General features: G+C 39.1%; 3 protein-coding genes across 4 annotated transcripts; 2 read left to right on the top strand and 1 right to left on the bottom strand.

The window, feature by feature from the left end:
- Window positions 1–67: 67 nt before the first annotated feature.
- On the bottom strand, window positions 68–9,659 carry LOC131308888 (potassium transporter 7-like). Its single transcript, XM_058335933.1, has 10 exons — window positions 9,130–9,659; window positions 7,343–7,571; window positions 6,959–7,207; window positions 6,612–6,662; window positions 5,518–5,778; window positions 4,239–4,291; window positions 3,986–4,100; window positions 3,499–3,753; window positions 1,967–2,489; window positions 68–1,226 (listed from the first exon to the last, which is right to left on the bottom strand). Exons 1-10 carry the CDS (start codon window positions 9,403–9,405, stop codon window positions 683–685), a joined length of 2,556 nt encoding a protein of 851 aa, XP_058191916.1. The 5' UTR covers window positions 9,406–9,659; the 3' UTR covers window positions 68–682.
- A 5,275-nt stretch (window positions 9,660–14,934) lies between these two features.
- LOC131308886 (protein LNK1-like) lies at window positions 14,935–21,933 on the top strand. Of its 2 annotated transcripts, none has more exons than XM_058335930.1 (8): window positions 14,935–15,133; window positions 16,149–16,216; window positions 17,891–18,384; window positions 18,469–18,820; window positions 19,458–20,141; window positions 20,366–20,514; window positions 21,269–21,404; window positions 21,509–21,933. In XM_058335930.1, the coding sequence occupies exons 2-8, from the start codon at window positions 16,157–16,159 to the stop codon at window positions 21,611–21,613; spliced, it is 1,980 nt and encodes a 659-aa protein (XP_058191913.1). In that variant the 5' UTR covers window positions 14,935–15,133; window positions 16,149–16,156; the 3' UTR covers window positions 21,614–21,933. The 2 variants fall into 2 exon arrangements, with proteins under 2 accessions (XP_058191913.1, XP_058191914.1); XM_058335931.1 differs by having other exon boundaries at window positions 15,024–15,133; window positions 16,108–16,216.
- Window positions 21,934–23,461: 1,528 nt separating this feature from the next.
- Window positions 23,462–24,346, top strand: LOC131307108 (NDR1/HIN1-like protein 13). Its single transcript, XM_058333521.1, has one exon. It carries the CDS (start codon window positions 23,462–23,464, stop codon window positions 24,344–24,346), a length of 885 nt encoding a protein of 294 aa, XP_058189504.1.
- Window positions 24,347–24,976: the final 630 nt, after the last annotated feature.

Genomic DNA, 24,976 nt, shown 5'->3' with positions numbered 1-24,976 from the left:
GAACATCTCAGTAGTAGTGTTAAATAGTCAAAAAATACCAACACATACAGCAACCCGATAGCGCAAATTTGGCAATTGTGAAAACCTACATTCAACTATTCGAAGATATGCAATATAACGGACACATGGGAGAGCGTTGAAATCATACAACTGAAGCAATATGAAGCACCAATTCGCAACTCATTCAATTCAAGCAAAATAAATAAATAAAAATAACATTCCTTAATCATTCGCAGATAGTATATGAACATTGGACGCTTAGCAAGTCCAAACTTTTGATGCCTCTACAGTTGAATGCATGACCTTGTTGAAAGCCAATTCTGCCGTTGCGTTGAGAGCAAGAGGACAAAACTGGAGCTAGAAACACATTATGAAAATTGCATTCAGATATCATCGACATGGTGTAATACACAACCGAATGCCCAAGGCCTCAAGATTGTAAGAATCACTGCGTGGAAGATGACCAAGGTGATAAAACTACAAAATTTTCCTACCACCAGGGCTGCGAGGAGGTCCAAAAATGGGCATATGTGTAATCACAGAAACAAGCAGTGAGGAGCATTTGCAACCAGTTGCCTAAATTGAGGACATGCGGGTCAACCATGGCCCCTCTGGAACTCAATCGCTTCAGTCAAACCTTCTGTCAAACGTAAATCAAGTTTCTCTAAGGTCGGCAACAAAATCAAACCATATAAGTCATACCCACCTGTATCAGCTGCGAGTGGGGAACGCTCAAATTTGCAACCCCCCTCCTGCAGTTCTTTCTCAAGAAAGCGTAAAAGTAATTTATGACCAGTTTCTTAATGAACCAGGAATCCTTCCTTGCCCTAATATCCCCATGACCGAGAAGATAAACAACTCCCGATTCCTTGGCCTTCCTAATGAAAGAAAGTTCTTTTTCAAGACTATGCTCTGGATCGGACATTGTGGGGTCTGTGGGAGGCTCTTCTGGCTTCACTTCACCAGAAGTGCTTGCTTTTGAGATGGGTTGGCCAGTGTTTTTTATGTATTCGTCCAGGAGGGGGACACCAAGTGAATACACACTACCGTTCGGAGCTACAAGAACTCTGGAGATAGATTGCTCATCTTCTGAATCCGAGTCTTCATCTCCATCACTCTCCAGAGAGCGTTCCTGGGCTTCTCTCCGGATGAATTTTTCAAGGCTCTCAATCAACAGCTGCTCAAACGTCTGGTGACTCTCTTTGCGAACATCCTTGTAACCGTACCTGTTAGTATAGTGTGGGTTTTGATTTGCAAGGTGCAAGTATCTGACTAAAAGGAGAAAATATTTATAAATAGTTGTCTGTATAACACACAGTGCTGCAGCAACTGCCATAAAGACTAGTTGTTTGTGGTATCCATCATACATGGATCATGTCCACGTGCATGAATTCCCTTTCAACTAATTGTGCTTAGGGATGATGTCCAAGAAAATGGGCTTACTTTTACTATTTCGCTCTTTGCTTAAAAAGCCAAGTTGTTTGGGATGCCTAAAGTTGACCTTTCTGGTTTCTTGACTTTATTGAGAAAGAAGTGGAGCTTTTTTATGCGACTTTTAACCGAGCTGTTTGGGCTATGACTGTCTGAGGTGGCTTTTTGGCTGAAATAGAGAAGGCAGACAAGCAAATATTGGTGCTAAAAAGGCCAAAAGCCTGGTAGTTTAGACAAGCCAAACTAGGAATAGAAACGAATTTATAGAGACACACTGCCCTATGCCCATTATTAAGCACACATGCACATGCATTACAGAAAAGTATCTTCTATGATGAACTGGGGTCAAGCATGCATGGATGAAGTTCATCACTTCGATTTCAAGACTATTTGCTGTCCTATGAATACGACCCCAAGAGGATAAGCTCGTGTATCATGGGCTCAGTACTTATAGAAGGTTTAGGACAGTGGATCTCAAAAACTCCAGATCTATTAGAGAAACAGTATTAGAGTTGCAGACACTGATAATATTCACCTGGCAATGCAACGAAATATGTGGTAGTTTTTCGGGCAGACACGCCGGAACAGGAATCTTTCGCTCTGAGGCACTACAGGAACAGGAACATACTTGATGCATACAAAAATGATCATTGAATGGATAGCTGGAAGAGTGGTCAAAAAATGTCCAAATATTGCAGGCACGCCCTTCACTAGCTCATTGTACAGCAAGCCAATGCCAGGAGCTCTAATAGTTCCAAGATTACAACCCAGTTCCCGCATCAAATCCATCGACAACTTTTTCTTGACTTCGGTTTCATACTTAAGCTTGCTTCCATAATTCCAGATGTACATTATCAGAAACAGAACTATGGCAAAAACCAATATGATCCAACTTCCATCTCCCACACTCCATAAAACTGACGAGAAGAATACCAATTCCATCCCCAAGAAAATAACAACAAAACTCAGCACAATAATGATGTTTATCTGCCATATAAGAAGCATAACAAGGGTTACTAAGATAGTAGTCATCATCATGACTCCAAGCTCAGCAATGCCTGTGAAGAAGAATCGACACCAAATAAGAAAATTGCAGAAATGTCTCTGGGAAGAGACGAAATTTATTGTACAGAGAGTGAGAGAGAGAGAGATTTATAGCCAGTATAAACTTTTTAAGTCATATAAGGCACTTAAACAAATAACAAAGACAAAAAATTGAAAACTAAAAGTACTGATGCACCGAACAAGCAACTTATTGCAATGGATGACTCTCTGTTGCACAAAGGGTTCCAGTGCTTAACGATGTAAGGGACATATTGGTCCTGTTGAAGCCTAAGAACCAGGGAAAGGGGAATGTCCATGTCAGATACTAGTTTAAATGTGTCATATTGATATTAAGAACGGGACACGCTTCAGACACTTGGGGACCCACATATTCATCACTTAAACATCTAACATACATAAAAACACTTTTTGTTTGTCCCTATGAGGCTATGAGGAGTTCCAACTTTTTCAAGGGATATGAACGTCATATACCATATGTTATGTCCGTGTATGTGCTTCGTATGGAGTGACTTTTCGATAAACATAAATGATGTCCTATTTTAGCCGACCAATATCAATCTGATCAAGGTATACTCAGGGATTTAAGATATGCATGGTCAGAAGATTCAGTGCCATTTCTTGTCCCCATTTATGCCATTGAAATAATTACTTCCTATTGGCCGTGAGGATTGAGGCATCTTTGTAGCATTGTTGTAGCTTTCTTATTGTATTACACACACACACACACACACCCCGCAATGTTGACACACATATACCTGCATATATACTTCAAGCACAAATGAACTTCCTTCAACGAAAAAGATTGCTACTTGCTGTAAGCAAGCTATATTTCAGTACATGCATAAGCATTTCTCCAGACCCAAATAATTTCCAGTTGTTCTCCATGTAGTTTAGTTCCCAAGGACAATTTAGAATGAACACAAATATACAAATAAAGTTAATTGTAGGAAATTGAACACCAGAATAAACTGGAACTCGTACGCAGAAGAGAATAAGTAGTACCATAAGCATTTCCCATCTCATCAATGCCTGAAATACAGCAGACAAACACTATGGCAAATACCAGCAGAAACCAGTTTATGACTGGTATATAAATCTGACCCATGAATTTCCGAGATGTATGAATGATTTTAAGGCGAGGGAAACAACCAAGTGCTGTTGATTGCTTAATACAAGAAAATGTTGCCGTTGTCATTGTCCTACTTGCAATTAAGGCCGCAATATTAGCAATGAGGAAGACTAGCCAGAATACACCACCTGCAGATAGAATGTCCAGTTTACTAAAATGCATTCAAAATTTCAAATACAACATACCAATTGAAAAGGCAACTTCCCAAAATGTAGAAGACTGATGGAGAGCTGCGCCTTCCAAAGAAAAATGCATGACTACTACATACATATAGGTCTTCCAAACAAATAACATATCCCAAAGTGAAGGGGAAAAAATGCAAGACCTTCCAAATTGGAAGAGATAAAGGATGAAGCTGACCTGGAACAGAAGAAAAGAATATTTGTGTTGTATCACTATAATTGTCCATAACGTATGCAGCTTGACCCAGATATCCCAACAGGAGGCAAGGAAGTACAAGGAACACAAAGGTAAGCTGCGAACAACGAATATTGTTTTCTCATTAACTAATCGGACAACAGCAGAGCAGTGATGGAGAAAAGAACTCTTAGGTTTCCGTAACTGTCATTATCATATGTCAGATGTAACATATCATAAAGCTGATCTGCTTTACCTGAACATATCTCACAGAAAAGTAGCAGAGATCTGCAAACATTGCCTCTGAACCTGAATTAGAATCATCCATGAGAACAAGAAAAGAGAAAGGAAAAAGTGTAATTTCAAAACTACAGTGAAGAAATGGGATGTGCCATGCACCAAATTAAGGAAGGCAGACTCAGTCACAGAAGTACATACTGTCGTAAACGAAAACCATGACAAATATTAGCAGAGACCAATAAGGAAAAAATTGATTTTAACTAACCAAACCAAACTAAGCCTCGTATCTCAATTTAGTAGGGTTAGGGTTGGCTTATGAATTATTTTTCTTGCTCCTGCTATCTCAAAATCTTGTTTTTTCATATGTTCCTAAAACACACCCATTTATTTCCCCCTAATTTGCTCGTCTAAATTTTTTGACTTTCAGTTTTCTTCTGCACTTATTGATGGAAATAGTGTTTGGTGTTTGCAGGTTGACATACTTATCACTGGTTAACAAATTGCTCTTTTCTTGCTTTTTGACAGGCATCTTTGGTTAAGATATTGAGAGAGTAGCCCATGATAAAGGTTATAAATTCAACAACCTGAAAGGCGATGAAGTAACAGTACAGGTGGAAATTCTCATTCACTAAATAGTTGGGGAACCATTTACCAACGTTGAGAGCAGAATAGCAGCGAAGCAAAACCAAACTCGTTGCCATCATGTTTTGCTATCAAGCTTACACATCAGACACCAAGTACCGTTCTTCACTCTACAGACCACACTGTAATTCACCACAAGCACCACATCTCAAACCTGTACACCCTGGTCCCCAGAGAGCCATTTTGTCCAACCTCCATGAATCCATAGATTCCACACTACTTCCAAAAGACTAGTGTTTGTCACCTAATTGTTTTATCTGAACTTAGAAATGCATTTGACATGTATGTGACTATGAGTCAGATTCAACTACCCTGGAAAATAGATGGATGAAGTGAGAGGTGTCTGTGTTCTATAGACGGCTTTTGTAGATCCAGAAATATCAAAGAGAAACTCCAATTAATAAGCAAGACTTGATCAAAACTTGTTCAACAGTGCAACTTCCATGTGTTGCCCCCATAATTTAGAAAAACAAGATGTAAAAAAGAACAAGACTAAATCAATATGACATACAAGAAGAACAATATAAACAAGGAGACATCTAGGTTCAGCCAAAGGAAAGCCCAAATCTAAAGTTATCCCCATTTCCCCATAAATCCACAAAAGAATAAGTTTCCAGATCCATAAGATCTGAATTTCCAGAATCCTTGTTTACCTGTAGCACACAGAAGACACCCCCCAAGTGCATACCAAGCCTTAGTTGAGTTCCTCTTGAAAAAGTAATAGATGTGAACAGGGTTAAATGCCTTCAAGACGCTACTGTCATATGTTACAAGGTTGTAGATGCCCATGGCCCCAAGAGAACAAAACCATATGAATAAAGCAGGACCAACTAAAAGCCCAACTTTGCTCGTTCCATACCTCTGCAAACTGAACAAAATCACAAGAAATGCTACCGAAATCATCACCACTTGATCTGCGAACAAAATAAAATGGAATAAAGAAAGCTGGTTAATATCATTACATGTGACGTGATACAATGTCATAGATACCTAGGAACCTAACACTAGCACACACAAAAAGCATCACAGCTGAAAGACACATTAGTATCTTAAACATGTGTCAGAAGATGGAAAAACAACAGCCTGCGCCCTAGGTTGTAAACCCCTTTCAACTGCAATAACAGCATGATAGATGCTAGGCTTCAAATCCTCAATCTCGTTTAGTTATCAAGTTCCAATTACACTAGAACTTATGATCAAGGCATGTCCTGGTTTTGTTTGGTTTTTTTATTGAGTAAATTATTAGTACAAAACAGAACAAAAGGAGAGTTAATATAGGAAGGCAATCAGTACCTAATCACCTAAACCAAGAATCAGATGCGCAAGCCACCAAAGTTTCCTAGAATGTGATAGTCAAGTTTAAACTCAAAAGCAAGAGTTTAGAAGTTCCAAAATCTAGAATCAGGAGCAAGGAATAATGGCAGACCACATGTAATTCCATTTGAATAATATACAAGTTCTCGTGGATTGTACAAACACACACTTATGGCAAATTAAGCTTTAAATGCTTAAGTCAACCTAATGCTAACTTTAACAATCTCTTATTTGTCCTTTGCATCAGAAGCCCATGATTGGTAAACATTATCAACACTTCAACAGAATTAAGAATGCCAACATTTCAGACTTTAAATATTAATGTCCTGATGTGCTGACTATATAATAAGCAACAAAAGTAAACTAAGCCAACAACTAAAAAATAAACTGGAGTTGTCGTAGATTCACTTAGTTAATCAATATATCATGTCACCTTGCTCAATCGCAGATACTCCAACTTTCAAACCACCAACAGCGGACATCACTGCATCAAGTAAAAGAAATAATAAGTTGAACGACAACATCACTTCAAAAGATGAGGCCAACACGTGTCCAGATATTAAGGCTCCTGCCCCCCATTGCAAGGGAACTTGAAAGCCATTGTTTGCTCATTGCCAAATGAAGCTAGCACACAACTGACAAAGCAATAGGCGAAAAAGGGAAACAAGTGGAACAACTTTGTTTTTCCCTTTCTCCTTTTTCCGAACAGTTTTATGATTTATTGCCAGATCCTCCAGCAGCATACAACAAAACAAGAAGGGAACACCATTAATATATAACCTGACATTGCTGGTGTAACAACCCCGTCCGCTATCACCATAGAAGTACCAGCAAGCACTAACATCAGGAGCAATTTTTTCATTGTCAGAGATGTTTCAAGTCGCTCCTTTATTTTTAGCGACCGCTCAAGTTCTGGAGATGGCACCTTTAGTCTGAAGCTCGAAATACGTGCATCAGAAGGTAGTTGGTTTGGGAGAAGACTGACCTTAGCGTGCCGACAAATTAATGAGTACAAAGCAAACGTACCACCTGCAATAATTAGAAACAAGAAAGTACTTGTTCACATGCACCACAGAGAGAAAGCAAATGTAGAAGATAACTATGGACATGAATCAGTTGAAAGACACATAAAAGGGAAAGCTTCGCTTCATCAAACCAGCATACCTTCACCATCATCATTGGCCCACAAAACGATAAAGACATACTTAACCAGTGGGATCAAAATTAACGTGTATAAGACCAGAGACAATGCTCCAATAACATCTTCTGTTCCATTGACAGGGGCCTTGCTAAACATCACACTGAATGTATACAATGGACTTGTTCCAACGTCACCAAAAACAATCCCAAGTGTCTGAAAAGCCAGTATGATTCTCCTTCCCACATTGATATCCTGCATTAATAGTCTAGGATCAAAAACCACACATGCTACTTTGTTCCCAGATTAGATGTCCCATTACATTTATCTGTTAGCATGCCTAGTTGGGTGATTCAACAGAACCATACAGAATGAAGAAAATACGCAAATAAAACAATTATAGGATGTAAAACAATTATAGGATGAACAGGGAGCAACAGAAGCAACAAGCAGCGTACTTGATAGATGAGAAAGTCTACAAATGACCATACCTTCTAGGCTCATCTTTTTGCTCGGACATCCGCATATGAAATTTTAGTGGTCCAAGTTATAGCTACCAAATAATCTAGAAGACAAAAATAACTTCTTCCTGTGAGGAAAGAGCATGTACATCTGCAACGACTAGCTTTGGCAGGGATGGTCACTGATGGTCACCCCATTGATCAATGTTAGCCAACTTCATTAATAGATTCGAAGTCTCCCTGTTGAAATGGAGCATTTCCTTAAAATACGAGAGTGCGAAGATGGTGCAACATCAAATCTCTTACATTACTTCCAACGAATCTTAGCCCGCCTCACTTGCTCTCTTTACTAAATAAGGGCGTAAGCCAAGTAAAAGGCTGGATTAGCTGAACTGGGGAACCACAAACCAGCATAAAGCCCCATTTTCTCTATTGGAACAGACATGTTATAGGTTCATTTCGGTTCAGGTACACTCTGGTACTTTTGGCCTGAAGCAAGAAAAAAAAAATCTCCCCCTTGGCTAAGTAATGCCAAGTAATCTAAAAAGGCTTGCTAATTAAGCTATTGCCATTGTGCACCACATACGCAAGGTTTCACAATAGCTCAAGTTTAGGAATACCACTTCTCTCTATCCCTTCCATCATTGAGCCCACATAGCTCGTCACAACATTACTTATATATATTTAGCAATTTGACACAACCCATTGTTGAATTACAGGAATAGACCATTCATTCATGAGCTATCCAACCATTGGAAATGCTCCGGCACTTACATTTTTCCTCATTTCTTACTTTCTTGCAACAATCAAACCGCACCAAAACATACTATCGATACGGCGCATTGTTGAGAAATCGGCCAAACTAACAACACAACACGTAAAGAAAAGTCAAGAAACGAAACAAAGAACGCAAGACACACAAAGTTTTTACGTGGTCGCCCAACTGTGTATTTGTCCACGGCGCACACCAGTTTTTCCACGTATCAAATGACGAAGAGTAGAAAGTTACATAAACTCCGTGTAATAAGCATTTATACTCTAGCCGTCTAGCGTTTACATCACCAATTACCGTAATACAACTATCTAGGTTTCATGGGCGCTAGCCCAAGCCACCGCCATGGGCACTGCCCAGTACCTCCCCGACCTGACCAGAACCCGAATAGTCAGCGGACCGCAACTTGAATGGAATCAGGCTTCACAAGCCCAACACAACATAACATTTTGCAATCAAAGACACTGAACTAAATCCACGTAAAAAATAGAGCTAAACGCTAAAGCACAGTAAATTAAGCTAAACCGAAGCAAAATTAGTAAAAAAACAAAAAAAAACAAAAAAAGCTCCATTAAAGCACCTCGTAGTCGTTCCTATGCGCTCCGGGGACCTCGAGCGCTTCCACATCGAACGAATCGATCCGCGGCCCGGTCCGAACCAGTCTCTGCTCGGCATTATCGTCGTCGTCCGAATCCACCTCCATCCGCGGCGTCGAATCCTCGTCGTCGTCCTCGTCCTCCGCCTCATACTCGTCGTCCTCGTCCTGAAACACCCACCGCCGTGACTCCACCGAATCCATCGACGACAGCCTCCCCCCGTTCTCCGTCCTCAGCCCCTCCGATCCTTCCTCCGCCATTCTTCTCTCTCTCTCTCTCTCTCTCTCTCTCTCTCTCTAGATCAGGTGAATTCCATCTCGAATTCCGACGGGATGTGTACAGCGAGTGATGGTTTGATTGGGTGGAAGCCCTAGGTGTGGGATCGAAGAGAAGCAGGTGTGAAGAAATGTGATTGGTTGATACTGAACGCGTTTCTGTTATTTAGTTAAAAAGAGGAAATATAAAAGGGTGCGTATTGTCTCGCGTGTACCGTAACTACCTGTGAAGAGACGATGCTGTGGCGGTGTTGCTGTGGCGCGCGGGTGGGATCAGTGCGCACCCCCTGCTGGCGGCTGAAAATTGAATAGGACCCGAGTTCAGTAAATGCCTAAATGGATTTGATCTCGACCAAATGGATTCCAAGGGCCCAATCCAATTACCTTTTGGGCCTTCTCTCCTCTATACCTCTCTCAATAATCAGTAATGCTACACGCACAGCAACTGTGCACAGATTTTTTGTGGGGCTCACTACGGGTCCCACACAAATAATCCAAGCCGTTCATTAAATGTAAAACATTTTTTCAAGGTCCCCCACCAAAAATCAGCTCAATCTGATATCTATAAGTGTTTGATTCAATCATTTAACTTTTCATTATCCTGAGATTCGAATGAAAAGTTAAATGATTGAATCAGGCATCTATGAGTATCCGATTGAGCTGATTTTTTGCGGGGGGCCTTAAAAAAATGTTTTACATTTAATGAACGGCTCGGATTATTTGTGTGGGACCCGTAGTGGGCCCCACAAAAAATCTGTGCACAAAATCTGTGCACAGTTGCTGTGCGTGTAGCATTACTGCTCAACAATCATCTGAAATTGTTCTATTTTAAAATTTGCTGATCGGACACCGTTTGGTATCATTTGGAGCGTATTTATTTTCAAATTATAAAGAATTGCAAGTTGAATCGAAACCTATTTTGTCCAACTTATCTCGAGATGAATGTGTTCCGAAATCATACTAAATGATATTTGGTCGACGTAATTTTTAACCCATATGATGTTATCTTTAAAAAAGTGAACAATTCTGTCATTGGAGATGATCCAAATGACGTACGATCAATTCTTAAGTTCATTTGCTTGTTTGTAGAGACAAAAAATAAATAAATAAGTTCGTTTATGTTTAATTGTTTATAAAACAATATAGTGAGAAAAAATAACTTCTACACTCCACTTTTTACCATATACACTTCTTTTTTGTCTTTATTTGGTGTGAATTTACTCTATTGTCCCTTAATGTATGAAAAAGTGAATTTATGTAAGGGTGAAAAAGTAAATTTATATGAATAAAGACAAAAAAAAAAAAAAAACGTATGTAGTGAAAAAGGAAGTGTAGAAATCAATTTTCAAAGAAAAAATACTCTTATAATTTGTGACACACTGGCCGGCTCCTTAAAGAGAGAGGGTGGTCAAGTTGTCCTACCCTGATTGGTCTTTTTATTATTGGGAAAAATCATGAGACACAGTCGTGTGCTGTCAACGTAGACATACGGGAGATCCGTGCGTTGTGCGTAGTGTGCAAATTGATTACTAGTACCAGCGGATGGAGAAGTTTTTCAGTGCCGGGTGGGCACGGGCCACAGGGTGCTGAGCACGATTTTCGGCAGTTTAAAAAGTATTTTGAATGGTTCAAATCTGTTTGGATAGTTTTTTAGTATAAAATTATCAAAACACCCCTTCAAGTCCAAACAAATTTAGACTGTTTAAAATACGTTTGGACGGCTAAAATGCGTATTCGACACCACGTGGCCGTGCCCACTCGGCACTGAAAAATTTCTCCAGCGGATGGTTCATCTCCCTATCTCAGTGTTATCAGAGCAAGTGGCGATGCCAGCTGTTTACTAGGGGTGTCTGGAGCGCACTCACCCGCAAATTGATACTAGTGCAGTAATAGAAGTACATTTTACTAAAGTTTCGTGTATTAATGACATGTACCACTGGAAAATGGTCTTTGAACCCATATATTGGGCAAAATTTCAAAAAGCTGTCATGTTTCCACTTCATAAGTCCGTTTCAGAAATTTTCTTAAAAAATATTTATTTGTAATTTATAATTTTAAATATTTTCCTAATTTTAATTTATTGTGTCTATTTTGATTTTCACGTAATTTTAAGAAAAGATCTTAATTATATTGACTGTGTCAATTTTTTCATTTTTTCCCTTTGTAACTTTTGACTTTTTGTTAACTTTTCTTGTCTTGTCATTGAGAAAATGGAGACAAATCTAATTTGCACCACTTTTCTTTCAAATCAAGTTCAAAATTTGAATTTGAGAAAGAGAAATGAAAGGTAAAATGGTAATATGGACATTCAAAATCAGAAAGTTTTGAAACAAGCTTATTATTTTGGGACATCCCAAAAAAGAATAAGGGCACAACATAGTGGGACGAAGGGAATACTTATTTGTAATTTTCAAGCTTAAAAATAATGGGTTTACGAAAATAATTTTTTAATTTTTTTTGCATCATTTAAAAGATCTTATTGAGATCTTTCAAACAAGATCCATAGATATTACATATTTTTATATTTTAGTAAGCTCATTATTTTGAGCTTGAAAATTGCAAATAAGTACTTATATGTAGTTCTAGAACGGGCCGTGGTGTTCCGCCTTTCCCTTTAAAAAATAAATATTTTTGTAATTTTCAAGCTTAAAAATAATAAGCTTACTAAAATAAACAAAAAATATGCAATATGAATCTTATTTGATAATGAGATCTATCAAACCCTGCCAAAAAAAAATTTGAAAATTTATTTTCGTAAGCCTATTATTTTTAAGCTTGAAAATAAGTTCTTATTTTTTAAGTACTTATTGAGAGAATCTGGAACGAACCTGTGTTTATAAACTTAATATAGAATAGAAAAGCAAACTTCACTCACAGCCGGCATCTTTTTGTTCAAATGTACTACGTCTCTTTGTTCTTCACTTTCTCATTTCATTCGTATGAAAAATGGAATATATTATGTGCACAACTCAATTATCTTAAAGAGACTTGAAAATCGAACTTATGAATATAGATTGTTCGTGGAATTAACCGGTGATTAACCTTGAAGCACTTGAAAGGGGTTTTCATCGGCGTTAATTAATTGTTAAGAGTATATGTATTCATATTTTTCTTCGAATACTGTACCTCATATATTCATTACATATCACTGCTCAAACTAAGTCGATCATGTCTGTTGTCTTCGGCTTTGCTAAATCCATGCCGATCGATCTCCATGGTTATGAGTCATTTCTGTGGCTTAGGCACTTCCGCACTCGTACATACATGAATTGGTAGTATAATGCAAATCCTGTGTTTTTGTTTCGAACAATCGTTTTGGTCGTTGATTATTACTCTCAAGCCTCAAGCACTCTTGTAAGGGTCATTAACGGGCCGGGCCGGGCCGCCAAATCATTACCCAAAACCGTCTGTGCGCTTGGCTGAGCGAGCTTTTTCTTTCTTGCGAGCCGGGTTGTGTTTCTTAAGGTGAAACCCAAGCCCGCCCACGGGCTAGCCCAATTGCTGGACTAGCGGGCCAAAGTTCTAGCGGGCTCACAGGCAGGGCTGCACAAATTTTGAAAAGAATGGTGGAAAAAATGAAACTTAAAAAGTTTGCGTGAAAAAACTACACCCTTAATTTTTTTTGGTAAATACTACGCCCCTAAATTGTTGTCCCTGAGCAGAAAAGGACAACGATTAAATAATAAATAAAAAACATTCAAACATTCTTCTTCTTTTTTTTCTTCTTTTTTGCCTTGAAACATTTGAATGGGAATGACTTGCAGTAAAGTTGCATATGCTTAGTCTTCAACAGCATAAGGAAGGAATGGATATACTCCCAAGGCCACTGATTTTTGGGCTATCGTACAGGTATCGCGGGCGGGCTTGTGGGAGGACTCACAGACAGGGCTGACGGGTGGGCTGAGTACAAAATTCGTAGGCCCAAGCCCAGCCCATGAAAACTTCTAGTTGGGCTAGCCCGCCCATTGGACGGGCTTGGGCCAGGCAATAGCCCGATGAACCGAGTGGACTTCAAACGGGTCACGGGTCTTCGGGCTAAATGATGACCCTTACACTATTGTAGATTTGTAGGACACGGTAAAGAAATGGAGTGTTGTGTCTAATGATAACAACCACTGCTGCAATGAGCAGCCAAGATCCACCCGACCAACAGGTACCAAAACTTAAGTTATTACTGTATTAGTGTACCTTTTGTTTTGTTTTTTTTTCCAACGGTCAAGGGTGTCGAGGTCAGCTTACACACATTTAAACTAATCGCCTTCTCAGTTCGGTTAAAGACAGGTCATCCACAATAGGACTAAAAAATTCATAAAAAATTATTTTCTTATGGCCAAACCCCAAGAGTCAAACATTTGTTAATTGTAATTAAATTCAAATTGTGTAGTACAACAACACTACGATTTTCTGCCTCTAAACCGCAGAAACTTTTTTTTGGGTAATTCGGAATTAATAACAAAGGTTCAGATACAATATAAGAGAAAACAAAAAGTATAAGAGTTCAAGAATTACAACCACCATCAAACATATATAGAAACAGATCAACACTATACTCAAAGTCACTCAAGTCTAATTTAGGTTAAATAAGTCATTTACAAATTATTTTTCGTCTTTGTTTAATCTTTTTCACATTTATTAGTTTCACGTCAAATTTTTATAGATTATTGGTTCACCTCGACGAAAAAAATAAAAAAAGTAAATAACCTCTTTCTTTTTTGCTTATTTTTTTCTTTATTCAAAATATTATAGGAAGTTTTAATCACATTTCCGTTTTCTCTCGACGAGACAAACCAATAACTCACAAAAAATTGACGCGAAACTAATAAATGAAAAAAATGAATAAGAATAAAGACCAAAAAGAGAAGCCAACTAGCTTATTAAACCAAATCAAATAATTGTTAGTACCAATCGACCAACTAGAGTATTTTCTAATCAACAATGCTACAATTACACACAAACACTTACACACGCTCACAATAGGGGGTGGGTCCCACACACACACTGCACACCTCCAGTGCGTATGGATCCCACCTCTATTGAGTATGTGGGGGGCCCACTCCTATTATGAATGTGTGTGAGTGTTTATGTCTTAGTTTGTGCTCGTAAACTTTTGTTTTCTAATTTTTCCTCCACACAGGTGGCGCAGGTTTACTGTCCTTTACTGATTAAATTAAGAGAGTACTTATCTCTAACCACTGCACTAAAACATATTTTAACGCTAAACCCCCCACGAAAACGAAACCCAAAACACACAACTGTCACTAATCTCCACCACGTGCGCACTCCACCACTGAGAGAGTTCGGTCGGGGCGGGCCCCGCCGCGACACGCGTCGGGCATCGGGAGCGCCGAAGCGCACGTGGACCAATCACGTCGGCGGAACTGATCGTATCCCTTCCTCTTCTCTCGTCCACGAATTCACGATGCCTTCTCTCTCCACCCGCCATCTTCTCGCCACGTGGCGCGCTGCGGGTGACCTCCTCCTTTTTTCTGACTTTTAAAAAAATTGGTAAATTATTCGTTAGAACTCTTTTTGCCCAAATCCCATCGCCCCCCCCCCCCCAACTCTCTCTGGAACCCCCGCGATTTTTCTCCCTCCTCCTCTCTCTCTCTCCTCTCCAGGCGTCCGAATTAGGGTTCTCAATTGAAGTTTTTCGATCTGAATTCCTCGAATTTCAGCTGCTTTGTTGGTTCTGCGACGGCGTGTTGATTTTCAGGTGAGTTCTTCGGCGAGATCTTGGAGGAAATGTTGATTTTTTTTTAATTTCAGCTAAAAAACCCTGATTGATTGATTTTTTACTGCGTTTAGTAGTATGACATGTTTCTTTCTTGTACTTTTATGGTGAAGTCGTGATTTTGATTTCATTTTTGCTTTGCCTGGCTGCTTGGGACCTCTGGCTTTTTTTTAGCTAAAAGCTCGGATTGATTTGTTTTTGCTGCGTTTAGAGCATCTCCAGCCCCTACTATGAGTAACTATTTCTCAAATTTTAGTAAATTTTTTAGTATAAGCTCCATTTGGTATGAAGCACTCCAATGGAAAAACCCAAATCTAAGCACAATTTTGAGTAAAAGATTCATTAATGGCATAGTTGTAAATTATACAGATAAAACGACCATTTAAAGTTTTGAGTTAAAATTCGAGTCTGTTTTGGATAGAAATTTGAGCAAAACTCAATCTGGTATGAGTTGGAGTAAGTTTAGACGGCTCTCACTGAGAATTTGATTCTGAGAGTAAATTAAAAGAGTAAGGGCTGGAGATGCTCCAGCATGTTGTTTTCTGCTCCTATTTTTGGGTGAAGCAGCTGAAGCTGTGGTATTGATTTCATTTTTGCTTTGTTTGGCTGCTGGGAAAGCACAGGGAAAGAATAGGAACCTTGATTTGAGTATTCATTCCTATTTTGGGGGATTGGAAGAAACTGAAAGCTTCACTAGATAATGGACTGAGCATGATTGATTGTTTGGATAACTTGAGTATGTTAGTTTCATATTTTGAGAAAATTGGAATTTTAAAACTTATGTTTGTTTGTTTTGTCAGCAGCTGAATGAGGCCGTAAGGAAGGGGGTGGGATGGGGTGGGGTTTTGCGGGGTGTAGAGTTGGGTTGGTAGAAATTGATAACTAGAGAAAATATTATCGCTATTCTTTTCTAATTGCTTTAGTTTTCTTGTTGCTTTATTGCTTCACCAATGGAGGCGAAGGGAGTATTTGTGTTTTAAATATGACTTCTCATCAGGCAAGTGCATGTGCTTTAAGTGCTGGATAAAGCAAATTGGAGGAATGTCCGACTTGTGTATGTATGAGGTAGGAATCTCTCTCTTTCTATTTGAAATCTGCTAACTCTTCTGATCTTACTGGATATTTTGCGGTATTTTCTCATACACGGTGATGAAAATCTGAATTCTTGTCATGTGTTAATGCTTTAGACTCATCTTAGCAACTGATAGTTCTTGTTTCTTCTGTCTTTGAAATTGCATACTGCATACAGCAGAAAGCAAGGGGCTAGGAACAGAAAAACAGCCAAGCAAGCAAGTCATGCCCTAGTCACATAATTCATTTAGAGTGGGCAACATACCCTCTCAAAAAACGCTATTCTTTATTCAATTTAGTCGGTAATGGATGCACAGAAAATTCTCATGTTGAGTTTTGGTAATTCGAGAACTGAATTGCAGAACTCATGGGAGTCTTGGTTACTTTATTCAATTTAGGCATCAAGGCGTTACTTACTTCTTTCAGTCTAGAGTCTAAAGCATTCCCTTCAATCTATGCATTATACATCATGTAAATGCTCCAAAGGTCTATGATTTTTTCTTTATAAGCGTCCAAAGGATACCTAACAAATTGAAAGGGAAATTTTACAGAACTGCTATCCGACCAGCAATACTTTATAGGATGGAGTATTGGCCTATCAAGAAGCAACAAATGAGTAAGATGAGTGTAGCTGAAATGAGGATGTTGAGGTGGATGTGTGGTAAGAGTCGTAAGACTAGGAGTGATAGAATTAGAAATGAAACTATTCGTGAGATGGTAGGAGTTGTACCTATACAGAATAAGTTGAGAGAAAATAGATAAATGTGGTTTAGACATTTACCATAGGCCTGTAGACATAGTAGTCAAGAAGAGTGACATGATAGTAGTGGATAGCCAGGCTTGGGGAAGAGAAAGACCTAAACTGACTTTGGATATCGTGATATAGAAGGACTTGGGCTTACTAAATGTAAGTGAAGAGGTAGCTCTAGACACAGCTCAATGGTAAAATAGGACACAAGGCTCGGTTTGGTTTGGTTTGGAAACTATTGCTGTCATGCTTTTGCTCTCGCTTCCAGATGCTGGACTTCTGACTTAGGCCATCGCTCTATTGGAAAAGCAAAATAGATTCTCTATCTTTATCCTGTGGCATGATTTGGGAGGAACTCAGCAGAGGGAGGGGTATATGTCAACAGGGATCTTTGGATTTGTTTTGAAGGATGATGAATAAAGTATAAGAATAATATACCCGGATTATATTTTAACAGTTTAGACTAATTTAACTTACATAATTAGAAGCACCCATATCATCATTATCAACACTGCATGAATTAATATGGAGAATTAGTCATCTAGCAATCTAGGTCATAAGCAGCGCTTTGTAAATATTGTATTAGTTTTTTTCCTACAGGACTGATAGGATGCCTGTGCTTAACGAATTCTAGACGACGGTGAAAGGTCACATTAACCGGTTCCTTTTTTTGGTTGACAACGTATACTTTGTTTTTCTTTTTTGATCAGCAACAATGATTATACTTGCAGCCTTCATAACTAGAACATCAAACCAGTAATGTATCCTTTGTCTTTGTTGTTTGGCATGAACTGTCATCATTTTTTACTTCTCATAGTTTTACGTAGTTAGCTTCTTGCGTTAATATTGTTGTACGCATTTTATGGTGTTTACTTAACCCTACAATTGTTTCCACTAAAATTCTGCAACTTTTGTTACAGCTTGACGATAATGTTTGGGATGAATTTGATCAGACTGGTGATCATATAGTACCTCACCCTGGTAACGACCACAAGAATGAACCTTCATTTCTGGGTGATGGCTGTAAGAAAGCTCGACGTGAAGTGATTGGCGATTCAATTAATGCTGGTGACTGGTGTACTGCAAAGTACATTACTCAGGGCAAGGGGGAAGGAGTGTGTAAACCCCTGAAGAACATGTTGGGAAAGGATTCATGGTCTCTTACCCCTGAAGGAGTGTTTTCAGCTCCATGTGATAGCAACTTGAACAAAGAAGCAGCAGGCTTAGATGATACAATTGGTACTGATTTTTGTCCTGTCGATACTATCATTGGTGAGAGGGGTGCTGCGGATGATAGTAACTCCTATCCTCAGTATCCTCTTGGTGACATTTCTCAAAGTGACAATGATCTCAGTTTTTTTGACAATGAATGGCCCGATATTGGAAACTTTGAGGATGTTGACAGGATGTTTAGGTATTTCTTGTTCTCCCTTCATTTGATACCTCCATTTTTTTTGTTCCCTCTGGTTGTGTAATATACATTTAATAATTTTGGCAGAAGTTGTGATTCGACATTTGGGCTTGGGAGCGTTGGCAATGAAGATGACTTGAGTTGGTTTTCATCAGGACAAACTGTTGAAGGATCAGAGGATATGTTAAAGTCAGAGGCCGAGTTTTCTTGTCTCGAATCAATTCCATTTAAAAACTTACCAGAACAACATGGACCATCTAAACTGAACAATGCAAGTTCTTCAGTCAACAGTTCCAACATGGACAGTGCATCTATCAGCTGCAAATCTAGTTTCCGGGCATCGAAAGGTGGTGAGCCTGATGCTCTTGGTCACTTCACCGTCATGAATGGATCTAGTGCAGTTTCTGAAAGCAAGTATGGGTTTGCACCTAAAGAGCAGGTCAGAAGGAAACTAGTGTAGTTCCAAATACCTTGTAATTTTCTGTTTTACATTTTCATCAGCTTAAATTCTCTAGTCACTATATCAACAGACATCTGACCATGTGTGTCTTGGCCTTACTAGTTAAAAGTGTGCTAGGGTTTGTATTATTCGGCTGGTATTGACTATGGCACAATTCATTTAAGCATTTCGACCATTAACCGCCCTAGAAGAGAGAACATTAGGATGGTATGTTAATGAATATCGTAACTTGGAATGACAAGTACATATGCTTAAAAACTTCTGATGGATAAAATAGAATCTATTATCATGCTTTTGGAGTAAAGGGTGGCCCCGTGTTTGCACCTTTTTTTTAACATCATTCTTTGTGTAAAAAATAACATGACATGTTGTCCATGCCTACATTCGTAGCGTTTTGTGGTTCATTTGATTTGTTCTTCGGAACTCGTGAACACCAATGGCCCATTGGGTTTAATCTTCCAAGTCCTTGTGCATTCATTTCACTTGATTTCTGTACGATATGTCATTTGATTAAAGTCTTCCAAGTAAAGTGTTCCTAATTTGTTTACTTGAAATTTTTTCAAGGGGCAGCACAGCAGTTTACCCCATATAACTGTTTAAATGTGTTACATGGCAGATCAATTTTCAGAAGAAGCAGGCAAAGCACCGTAAGCAATCTGAAGGAAAGAGAAAGGACCGATGGTTAGAAAATGGTGTTTCGTCACAGCATACTGGAAATCTACAGTTTAATGGCACGAAGCTTCCTTCTGATAACTTGCCTCATCAAGTTTACACGTCTCCAGACATTCAGAAACAAAAGAAAAACATACGGCCTGATTACTTTGGTTACTTGCAGACCCATATTCCTTACGTGCATTTGGATTACATGCATCCTACAAAACAAAAACCAGTCAGTTCAATGAGTAATGGTCTCACCTCTCCTTCTCCAAAGGGATCATCTTATGCATCCAATCGAGTACAATCTATGGGGAGCGCTCATGATCGTTCATTTGAGTCTCCTTCCATGACAGCAGATGTCAAGAAGGAGAAACTGCAATGCAGACAAGGATTTCATTCCTCATTTAGAAGCAAGACAAAGGATGTGGATATGACGGTTCAGACTGCATCATGTGATCCAATTTCAGTCCCAAAGCAAGTCCATCATTTGCATAATGCTCGTGAAAATCACAATGAAGTTGAAAGAAGTCCAGCAGATTTAGATTCTTGCAATGTACAGGAAAGCTCTTGCAGGAGCTCTGGTTTGGATGATATCTCACTGGAAGCATCTTGTTTTCGTCAGCTTCAACAAGTTGTAGAACAGGTACAATGATTTTCAACAACAAATTGTTACTAATGCAATCATCCAAGTTTTGAGATGTGCTAGTCTGGTAAAAATGTAGGAGCACGTGCTTTGTGTGTGTTCTGTTCAGAGGGTCCCTGTATACTACAATGGTCACGCTGACAGTAGTACTGCATTATTTATGTTAATTCTATGGTTGTGTTCTATTTCTGGAAATTGAATGACCTGAACCTGCTTTATGTCAGCTGGATACAAGAACAAAATTGCAAATAAGGGACAGTCTGTACCGCTTGGCTAGGAGCGCCGAACAAAGAAATCGCAATGCAAGTTTAAAAGGTGGCAGCATAGATGATAGAGATGCCAGTGGAGCATTTATGGCTGAAGAAACAAATAAGTAAGCAATCACGGCCTGTTTTTGCTCTTGATGTGATGGAGTATGTTTTATCAGACAAATTGTCGTGCTGACAAGCTCTTGTTATTCTTCTTGTATCATGCCTATGTAATCCCATGGGCTCGAGAAGTTCTGCACCTTTTCTTGCATGAGACTACTAACTTGAACTACTTAAACTGACATTGAGTAACCCCCGACAAATAAAGGTTGAATAAGTTTAGTTTTCAATCTGATCCAGGTCACACAACTGGTTTCTGGCTTAATATGCCAGTACAAAATATCACAGTTATTTCTAGCGTTACACCATGAAAGTAGGTAAAACTTTAAGTATTGTAATTTGGATATTCATCTTCAGATGGGAACGTGTTATATGCATGCACCAACATAGGGCATGTAAGGTTGGACTAACATGGGGACTACTGGTAAATGATTAGATGTGATGCCAGTTTTACCAAAAGAGGTAATCATATAAGATAAGAGTAAGACTGAGTAGGGAAACATGATAACGAGATCCCACCATCACCTTCCTGAAAAGGAAATCAGATTAAAATGACTCTCATTTATCCTTCTCTAAGTTTTGCCTAATAAATAATAATTGTATTGGGAAGGTCGTAATTGTGGGTGAGATTATATCATGGAATTTGCTTTGGTTGCATACAGTTCAGTTTCTGTTTAGTTCTTTTCACCAATAAGTGAATATCATGTGTCCTTCATTTATCCTTCTCTAAGTTTTGCCTAATAACATGATTCTTTTCAGGTACAGTAGATTTATGGACATGGAAACTGATACAAATCCTATCGATCGGTCTATAGCGCACTTGCTGTTTCACCGGCCCTCAGTCTCATCAATGGTGCCACCTCATGATGGTTCATCTTTGAATTCACAGACAGTGGTAAGCTTGTTTAACTGTGTCAGTTAATGCTAGATGATTTTTCGACCATATGCTAGTTATCAACTTTCTTCCTCTTCAATTTACCCTTGTATTGAATGGAACAGAACCATGGGTCTATCGCCCTTCCGCTTGTGATGTCGGAGAAACTAGTTTGTCAAGAAGAAACTCCGAGTGAAGCAGATAAAAAAGAAGCCGATCCCCGAAGATGACCAATGAAATTGTTAGCTTCGGCACGATTGAGATTTAATATGTTCACTATGGTTACTATGCTATCATCATCATGTATAAACATACATTCGAGAGGCTCCCATAGGAACGTCAGGTATGATACCATGTTTAATATGTCAATCTGTAATTAGTTTTAGTTTGTATCAATAGGTATCCTTGCAATAGTCTCCATGATAAGCAATTAATGTGCTTATCTTCCAAACATCACTTTGAGATTGTGATGCATATAATTTTGCGCTTGTTAATTATGCTAACCATTTGGAACCATGAGTTATACAGTGATTCAAGTCGCTTGATGTAATTTTCTTTTCCCCTCCCACCTGATGATTAGCTCTTAGAAGGTTGTTAAAATGGGAGCTGTTGTAATTATTCAGTGGTCCTTTGCACCGGCACGTTGTGTCCCAACCCCTTCTCAACCACACAGTCATGTGGGGGGCCTATACGGTATCGGTCGATTGTGTTGTTGAGAAGGGAGTTGGCCGTTGCTGCACCACATGGTAATGTCTCAGGAGCATCTATACACATGTTACATGAATGAATTATATTAACATCTGAGGTATGCACATGGACATGTAGCATAAGATGGGACTTGCCTACAGAAATACGGTAACAGATTTGTAAGAGTAGGGGTCATTCTAGTTACTTATCATCTGCACGCACTTAACAACAATGATATCACCACACACAAACACTTGCACACTCAAAATAGTGGGGGGTTCCCACCCCCTATTGTGAGTGTGTGTAAGTGTTTGTGCAGTGTGTGTGGAGCCATCCCTATTGTGAGTGTAAGTGTTTGTGTGGTCCTATACTTATTGTTGAACTTAATTGCAATGCATCATCTAATTTAAGCTGGTTTGTGGCTTTTGAACAATTCAAACTTGCAATCAAATTTTCATCGTCGGATACATGTGGATCAATAGTTCATTAATCTTTTGGGCTGGCCTTCTATAAATTGTTCGTTCTTGGTAATGACCTGTGTTTCGCTTTTGAGAGATATTGATTTTGATCTAGAAAGTGTGATTCTCTCAGACCTTTGCTTCTGGAAAATGTAGCTAACCAGTTACAGGGGAAAAAGATGCTATATATATTGAGTAATCAAATTAATTTTGTTGATTTCTACTTGGGTTACCAAATGACAAAACGAAGAGCAACCTTAAGCCACATAATTCTTGAGAATAGACTCCACTCCTACTCTCAATTCTTGCTCTGCGCTTGCACTTTCAATTCTAGCTCTTGCAAATTTTAGTAGCTTGAGAATTTTTCAAAGACGCTGTTACGCTTGTACTTGCGCTCCCTCTCATGCATGCATGGGCAAATTGTATGACTTCAAGAGTAACCAAAACTGACCAAGTACTACTGGGATGTACCCCCGGCCCCCGAGTGCACATTCTCAAATATCAACATATATCCATTTGATCAAGTACTACCATCTAATATTAGCATCTTTACACCCGGTGATTTTGAAGATCACTGGTCTCTCTCTCTCTCTCTCTCTCTCTCTCTCTCTCTCTCTCATGGAAGAAATAAAGCCAAAACATCCAAAACAACACTGGTCATTTAAAGACGCTTTCAAACACTCGTTGCGCTCCTGCTTAAGCACGGACATGCGAATAATGTAACTTTAGAGTAACCAAAGTTGACCGCTTACTTGTTAAGTAGTTCTAGGATACCCCCGAGCGTACATTCTCAAATATCCACATATATACCATTTGACCAAGTATTACCATCTAATATTAGTATCTATACACCCGGTTATTGTGAAGATCACTCGGCTCTCTCTCTCTCTCTCTCTCTCTCTCTCTCGTGTGTGCATTCTTCCTCACCTTCTCATGGAAGAAATAGAGCCAGAACATCCAAAACAACATGAAACAAATGGTGACACTCAACATTCTGCATATCCACCATCGACACTTCCCAGGGAAAATCGGGATGCAATGGTGAAATCTCTCTCTCAGATCGAAGAGCTTGATGATAGTACTGTACAACGCATAGATCATGAGATACAAGGTGATGATACCCAGCAATATTCCACAAATCCACCAGCAACACTGCAACAAGAAATGCACATTGTCCAACTACCCGCGGATCAAATATACCGCACTCTACCCTCCAGAAATTCATCTTCGACCACCGAAAGAATTACCCCTACTTACTTTGTGTGCTGCGAAACACCGGTCGCTTATTTGTGCATGTGGCTCTTCTTCATCTTAGTCATTGCCGCGATCTTTCTCATCATAATCGTCGCCATTTTATACCTTGCTCTGAAACCCAGGAGTCCCAAGTTCTATGTCGAGAATTTTACCGTTAGAAACCCGCATTCTGCCAACAACCAAGACTCTAACCTCAAGTATGATGTCAACATGAGATCCGAAAACCCAAATTCGCATGTCGGATTTCTCTATCAGAAAGGTGGCCATGCCGCTCTTTTTTTCAATGAAGAAGAAATAGCTGCAGGTGAGCCTCCATCTTTCTACCATGGAAAGAACCATTCAGTCCAGTTTGTAGTAGTACTAGAGAGCCCTAAGGATAAGTTACCGGAGGGGATTCAAACAGTACCATTAGTACTATCAATGCATGTTCCAGTTAAACTGAGACTTTGGTTATTGAAGGTCTGGACCATTAAGATGGGCATTACATGCAATATCAGAGTGGGTGGATTGGGGGGAAAGGGGCAGGTTTTATCAGATGGGTGTCATCACAAGATTCATGTCTAACGAAGGCGGTGCTGATCATGTTCATTTATATCCTCCTACCCGGAATTTTATTTCCGATAACATGTCCGGGTCAACTTACGCACACCTCGACTAATTACTGGAAGATCAATCCCGCCGGGCCATCTTACCCCCTGCCTATATGATGTACAGTTTCAGATACAAGCTTTAGCATAGTTCTTTAACATTTTTCATTCTATTTGATTTCCTTCTCTGGTTGGTTTGCATTCACTGATTATAAACGCTTTATGCTCACATATCTCATATGACAAAATCGTATTCCCTCCGTCCGGATTTATTTGTCCCTAGTTCTATTCTAACCGGCTAAAAAAACGGGTTATATCTTTAAATCCGTATTGAATTTCATATAAAATATAGATCTTGTTTGATAGATCTCGATTAGTTCTATAATTCAATATTTTTGAAATCACATAAAATATTATAAATTGGAAGATATAATCGATTAAAAAATAGCACGAACTCCAAAAAAGGACTATTAGAGCATCTCCAGCCTTCACCCATATTTTTCCTCAAATTTGAGTCAAATTTTGGGTAAAAACTCATTTTGGGTAGATACATCTCCAACCATCAAACCCAAATTTTACACATCTCCCTCTTTCTCTCTCTCTAAGT

The sequence above is a fragment of the Rhododendron vialii genome, chromosome 11a (assembly GCF_030253575.1).
Source record: "Rhododendron vialii isolate Sample 1 chromosome 11a, ASM3025357v1".
Taxonomy (NCBI): domain Eukaryota; kingdom Viridiplantae; phylum Streptophyta; class Magnoliopsida; order Ericales; family Ericaceae; genus Rhododendron; species Rhododendron vialii.
This window is presented reverse-complemented; position numbering and strand designations above follow the sequence as displayed.

Coding starts and splice junctions, on each gene's coding strand:
- LOC131307108 (XM_058333521.1), top strand. CDS start 23,462: ATGGAAGAAATAGAGCCAGAACATCCAAAACAACATGAAACAAATGGT.
- LOC131308886 (XM_058335930.1), top strand. CDS start 16,157: ATGTGCTTTAAGTGCTGGATAAAGCAAATTGGAGGAATGTCCGACTTG. Junction 20,142..20,365: donor TTCAACAAGTTGTAGAACAG/GTACAATGATTT, acceptor GCTTTATGTCAG/CTGGATACAAGAACAAAATT. Junction 20,515..21,268: donor ATGGCTGAAGAAACAAATAA/GTAAGCAATCAC, acceptor GATTCTTTTCAG/GTACAGTAGATTTATGGACA.
- LOC131308888 (XM_058335933.1), bottom strand. CDS start 9,405: ATGGCGGAGGAAGGATCGGAGGGGCTGAGGACGGAGAACGGGGGGAGG. Junction 7,208..7,342: donor GGCCAATGATGATGGTGAAG/GTATGCTGGTTT, acceptor TAATTATTGCAG/GTGGTACGTTTGCTTTGTAC. Junction 2,490..3,498: donor TGAGATGGGAAATGCTTATG/GTACTACTTATT, acceptor TCTTCTTCACAG/GCATTGCTGAGCTTGGAGTC.